This window comes from Mizuhopecten yessoensis, unplaced genomic scaffold (assembly GCF_002113885.1).
Source record: "Mizuhopecten yessoensis strain PY_sf001 unplaced genomic scaffold, ASM211388v2 scaffold10531, whole genome shotgun sequence".
In the NCBI taxonomy this organism is placed as follows: domain Eukaryota; kingdom Metazoa; phylum Mollusca; class Bivalvia; order Pectinida; family Pectinidae; genus Mizuhopecten; species Mizuhopecten yessoensis.
In genome coordinates this window covers 565,493-571,997 of record NW_018408593.1, presented here as the reverse complement: position 1 = coordinate 571,997, position 6,505 = coordinate 565,493, and the positions used below count along the sequence as shown (strand labels likewise).

The 6,505-nt window shown below is 38.0% G+C and overlaps 1 protein-coding gene across 1 annotated transcript; it reads right to left on the bottom strand.

Moving 5' to 3' along the window:
• LOC110461009 lies at nt 1–6,222 on the bottom strand. Its single transcript, XM_021514268.1, has 2 exons — nt 6,114–6,222; nt 1–4,394 (listed from the first exon to the last, which is right to left on the bottom strand). The coding sequence occupies exon 2, from the start codon at nt 4,363–4,365 to the stop codon at nt 2,341–2,343; it is 2,025 nt and encodes a 674-aa protein (XP_021369943.1). The 5' UTR covers nt 4,366–4,394; nt 6,114–6,222; the 3' UTR covers nt 1–2,340.
• Nucleotides 6,223–6,505: the final 283 nt, after the last annotated feature.

The following is a 6,505-nucleotide window of genomic DNA, read 5'->3' as shown; positions in this document are numbered from 1 at the left end:
TTTATTGATATCCAACAACCAACAGGGTATATAACTCGTGTAACTATCATCTAAATACAGGAAGTATAAATATGAATGTTAAAAATAACATAACTGTAGAAAGAAAAAAATATGTAAACATGGGTAAATTATGAATATAGCCCAACATTACAAAAATGTACGTTAGTGATTACGGTAATATTGGGCGGAAGTAGAATATGAACTTGTTGTAAAGTCCACAACAAGAAAATAAACGGACATCGGTTCTATAACAGGAACTGAAGGACACAACAATTAACAGCAGTAAACATCCAACATATAGATAACTAGAAATGATAGCAGTATTTCTGCAGAACCTCTTTAGATTTCAGTTAAATGAATTTATTTGTTTAATTTTGATCCCAAAATCAACAAAGATCCTTCAAAAAACATAAATGGTCTGATGAGCATCTCTTAGTCTCGTTCATCCAGACACTTGATCACTTGTAATTCAAGAGATTCTCTGTTCGGCGTAGCTTGCGCGGACAACACGAGTCTGGTTGAACGAGACTAAGCATCTCTTGACATTCCATCGGAATGCGCAGTTGTTTCGCGCTCCAGGACATGACCCACGTGGAATGGCGCAATCGAACTCCCGCCGTCTTGGTGAAATGCGAATGCGCTATTACATGTACATATCGACTTCGTCATCCGACTGATATAGCACATAACTACATAGAGTGTCATATAGCATACACGTTGTCTCCAAAATATAGCATATAGCTATCACTGGGGTCTAGTATAATTGTTACCTTCCTTATGGTAAATAAATGTCACACGGACCGATAGCCACCCCTTCATTACATAACTACCACAGGGGACTGTAGCACCGTATAGTCATTACCTTACAAGATATCTGTGAAGTATGATCAATATGTATATTTCTATATGCCTAATTCAATGTGCATTTGGTTATAGATTGAATTTAAATTGAATAATCATTACCTTCTCTATAGCATCAAAGGGACCTGGAGTCTTTTCTTTACATACATGTAGTTGCCAATACCACATAGAACTTTTATTTATTGTTTTCCTTATATTGCAGGATTTTATCAGGGGCCGGTATAGAAATCAAACAACCAACAAGGGCAAAAACTCGTGTAGTTATCACTTAAATCGTAAAAATATACTTCCAAAAAGCATGTGAAATAACTAAAAGTAGAAAGGAGAAACCCATGTAGACATAAATAAAATATTTAAATATCTAGCAGCATTAAAATAATAACATAAAATAAGAAAAGTGGAAAACATTCTTATACATTTTTGGTTAAATATGAAGTATACTTAGTGAAAACATGGTCAATGTAAAAAAAATAAGCATTAACGATTATCGATAACTTTGCCATAAATGCTTACCGATAACTTTGCCATAAATGATTACCGATAACTTTGCCATCAATGATTATCGATAAGTTTGACATCAACGATTATCGATAAATTTGCCATCAATGATTGTCGATATCTTTGCCATCAATGATTATAGTTCAATTTGAAAGAAAAAAAATATCGATAAGTTTGACCTCAACGATTATCGATAAATTTGACATCAATGATTATCGATAACTTTGCCAGAAATGATTATCGATAATTTTTACATCATTGATTATCGATAGCTGTGACTTCAATGATTATCGATAACTTTGACATCACTGATGATCGATTACTTTGACTCAGAGGTTTGATTCTTGCAACAGTTAAAATCGATTGAAAAGGATGTCCATATGATTGGGCCACTCAAGGACAACGTTACTTATGGAAGTTGCAAAATACAAATGTAAAATAAAACACATACGATTCGAAAACCAATGTATCTGCAGACGGATACAGTGTATAGATCGGATGACATGGTTATTCATACTTAATTACTTGTAAGTGGGAGCAAATAACTGGAGGCAAAATTAGGTACTCCGGAAGTGACGTATTTTCTCCATCACACATAGCAACCAGCAAGATGTCTGCAGTTACATCATATTAAAATAATTTTAAGCATTCAATACATTACGTAATGCACTAACTTCTATAAAACAGTCAAGTTTCCCTATTGAAATCCGAATATCGCGCCTCTTTGGTCTGTTCCTTTCTTTTGTGATACAGTTGTTATTACAAACATTATGTATTTTTTACCTTTTGAAAAATATATGTCAGGCTACACCGAGTGTTTATATAAACACTGTAACAAGTGCTTTTCGGCTATGTGATAAGATATATACCTCTTCTCCTCTGACAGAAGCTAAACGGGTTTCGGTTCCAGTATCTAAATCAATCAGGTATTGGAATATATATATACAGTCCTCTTTTTCTTTTCTCGATGGGAGAACCAGTTCAGAATATTTCAAAGAATTTCACGGTACTCTGAGTTTCCATACTAACAGCGAACTTCCTTCCACACACTGCTATCCTGTATGGGTCGCTGATGTCGACAAGAGGTCGGATATTGCCGTGTCTCGATATCTGTACGATCTTCTTTGACCCGGAACAGCAGACGTAGATATTACCATCTTGGTCCAGATCCAGGCCGGTTGCACCCGACACCTGGTCAGAGACTCTAGCCAACTTGACCAAATCTTTGTCCTGCATTATTCGGATAACCGAGGCTGTGTCATCCGTCGTGTGAAACTCGGTATAAACGACGGTATCATTGTGAGGGTCATAGGCCACTCCCTGGGGGGTTCTACAATACCAATTTAATTCATGCTTGGAATCGCCAATCATTTTGAAGACTTCGTAAGAGCTTGAATTCAATCCGCTACCAACAATATAACAGTCTCTGCCTAGGGCAATCGCATCAATCTTTCTGCTGGTCATGATATCTATGCCGGAATCGAGTTCCAGTTTCCTCTTCGATTCGATCCTCACATGCGTTATTTTCCCCTCTTCGTTTTGAGTCACTGCTACGGTTTCCGCGTCTTTCATGCATATGTCCCGGCAGTAGGATATCTTCAACTCGTCTAGGAGATTTCCATCTGCTGTAAACATTTTCAGTTTTTCATTTCCGTTGTCCGACACAATAAGACGCCCGTCCGGCAGATAAACCAATCCGGCGATTCTGCAGTCACTATCGTCTGAAGAAGTTTTGATCTCCATTTCATTCAGCTCTCGTGCCTGTAACAGGGACAGTGGCAGCAAGACACTAGATTGCACGGGAAAAGCACGTGCTTGACTGGTCGTTTCCAAAGTACCTAACGACAATGCTGACAACAACAGAGTCGTTTCGTTTCCCTTTTCAGTGTTCTCGTCCTCAGAGTTTCTCCGTCTTTCGTTGCAGTCCTCGTCTGTTTTGGTCTTTTCGACCTTGTGAGTCAGTCCCGCTGTCAGATAAGGTTCTGCTAGCTCCTGCACTAGTCTACGACCAGCCTCGATCTCAATCTCTCCCTTCTGAAACGTGCGAACCATGTGCATGTCGTTTTTGTTAATTTGTTCCGTCTCTGTCATGCTCTTTGTCGTCATTATGCACCCTTTCATCAGCTCACATTTCCGTATGACACCGTCAAGTTCTTGCTTTTTGTCATTGAAGACAGCATGAGCTTCATCGGACAACGCTTTCTGTAGCCCGTTTAGTTGCTCTTCTATTTTCGCCTTTAACTGTTTTACATTATCTATGAAACCGTCCCTATCCCCGAGAAGTTCCTGAATCCGGGATTTCATATCCTTGACAATCAATGTCAATGCGTCGATCGCATCCTCTAGTTTCTTCTGCGTGTTTTCCATTTGCGATGGTGTTCTCATGTTCTTGACATAATCAGCATACTTGTGAATTGTATCACAACGCCTGTGGTCTATAGCTATACATATTGGGCAGCAGATGCTGTGATGGTCATCACATATCATACTGACGTCGGTAGAGTGCTTGGAACAAACCGCAGACTTTGGAAGGAAATCTGCGTCAATGGAAACGAGAGTGTCATCTTCAGATATCAGATCGTTCTTCTTACAAGAATCGCAGAGATATTTATTGGCCTCCTTCCACCAGACAGTTGCAACGGTATCCGTCTGCCCCTTTTTACCACACGGGTAACAGTAAAACTGCTTGCTATCGCTGTCGCTCTGTGACGTCAGCTCGATGATAAGTTTGTTGGCTTCAAACTCTGCGGTCCACTCATCACGATTCTGTTTTGGGTCTACAGGCAGTGTGACAACTCTACATACAGGGCATTGGAAGGATGACTCCTCGTTTGGCTCTGGACTTTTACTCAGGATCGATGTTTTCAGACATTCTTCACAAAAGGAATGAAAGCATGGCAGGGACCTCGGACACCTAAGCTGGTGTAAACAGAGAGGACATTCAGTGAGGCTTGCCTCGGTACTTCCTGACGTCACGCCTCCCTCAGCATGAACTTCCCCAGACATTTTGACTTCCACTCAGCAATTTGTCCGACCTGTAATGAAAACAAATAAATAAAAATCAAAACTACTATCTGTTTAAACTACGCGTATCAATATTTGTCTGGTAATCCTATGTCGCCCCCAGGTAAATCCATATATAGTCGTTCTTTCATACACGACATCAAAACGCAATATTTAAATATTACTCAAGACAATCAATCAATCAACCATGATGTTCCCCACAATGATAGACTACATACGAGAACATAACAACTGATTTGGTACAGGTCAAATGGCCATGTAGTCAAATAAACCATTAAATACATGTATATATCATAATATATGACAGTAACAGCTTCGACTTTAATGTAAATCGCTGAAGAAAACAACTTAATGACAATATTTGTGATCCCAATATGACATCATCAATGTATTACCCAGTTCATTATACCGGGGCAGGTTATTTACACCCATATCATTGAGATCATTACACATTTTGTTTCAAACAATAAAAGAACTACACGTATATTTGTTATTGCATTGCTGAATTTAGTTTCCATAGTTAATCATAATAGGTTACTTATGTATATATAGTTGTTCGCGTAGTATTTCAGTTAATTTGCGATGTTAAGCGCAATACTATGTGAATATAAATAGCACTTGACGTGACACAAAAATACATTGGAAGCAAAAAAATAGGTTACCTATATTATCTCCCTCTTCCAGACAAATGTACTCTAAGTTTACGCATATTAATGAAATATTTAAAGCCAATACAGTAGAAAAGGTATTGTTAATGAGTTCGGCCGATTAATATGTTCTCTTAGACAGCACATGAGAAAAACTCTCATCTAACCATTATAATCTGTAATATTGTAGAAAATCCTGTGTAATTGTTGACAGCCTCTGGAAAATACACTTTTTTTCTTCGCTTGCATGCATTATAAAATAACTCAATAGAAGTGCTTCATACATGTAATTATAAGGGAAAGCCGGTTGGTATTAGGTTGATTTTGTCGGTAAATGAAGCGCTCACTGGTGACGTCAATACCTTTGTAATAACATCTGTAGAAATTAAACTGTTTGTCCTAGGTCGATCTATATCTCTGACTATTATTCCATAAACCTTATTTGTCCTTCCTCGCTTGTATGTATACACAACGTTATTTTAATCTGTATGATGTTAGGACATCGATGAGTTTTGTAACCTTTGCCCACTCCGTTATGTTTTATTTATGACGATCAAATATGTTTATTGATAATGCCGTGATACCATATGGGTCAAATATTAGTCGCATCCACTGACGTCGAAGCTGCAAGCGATACAATGTTATTGAATAGCGCACATGTAAGAGGGATAGACCCACCACATTCACAGGTCTATACACTAGTGTAGAGCTAAACCCAGTCGTGCGTGTTTGTTTACAAATGTGAACCGCTGGTTTACGTACTGTACAGGAGTACACGAAAATAAACCCATCAACCCTTACTCAGGCCTTCAGTCGCCTATTGAAAAGATTCGAAACTAATAACAAACACAATAAAATCAAAATAGAATCATCCGGACTTGCTCGGATTTATTTTATAACCCCAAGCCGTGTTACACAATGGCTAATACCGGTCCTACCTGCTGTGTATCGCAGTATTGAGTTAGTATACATGTGTAGTATATGTGTGATGATAAAAAATATCTCTCACGTAAAAAAGATGGTATGTCAAATAAATCAAACATCAGCATAGAAGCAATAATACTGTTTTATAGCAAGCCTTACCGGAAACGTCTAGTCGGTAACCTTGAATTCTGATTCTGTACTTGCTGGATGGGTCCTAGCAGCTGATGAGATGGTCGGGGTCCCACACTTACTTGCTGGCAACACAAAATCAAACACGGAATGCGGACTAAAACCACGGACTAAGATAACTTATTTTAATTCCGTATTAAAACATACGTGTAAAAACGAGGGAAGATACCACTTTCATGTTCCGGTCTTTTATTCAATGAATACAGAAAAGACAATGCAATGTAAAGGAATAAAATGTATAATTATCTAATCTCACAAGCAGGTGTACATTACTATTTGATATATATATATATCACAATTACATATTAACTTAAACGACAGCTCAAATACATTACATAAATATATTTACTATGAACGGCGAT

What these genes read in the sequence shown, in the direction of transcription:
- LOC110461009 (XM_021514268.1), bottom strand. Translation starts at nt 4,365, where the DNA reads ATGTCTGGGGAAGTTCATGCTGAGGGAGGCGTGACGTCAGGAAGTACC.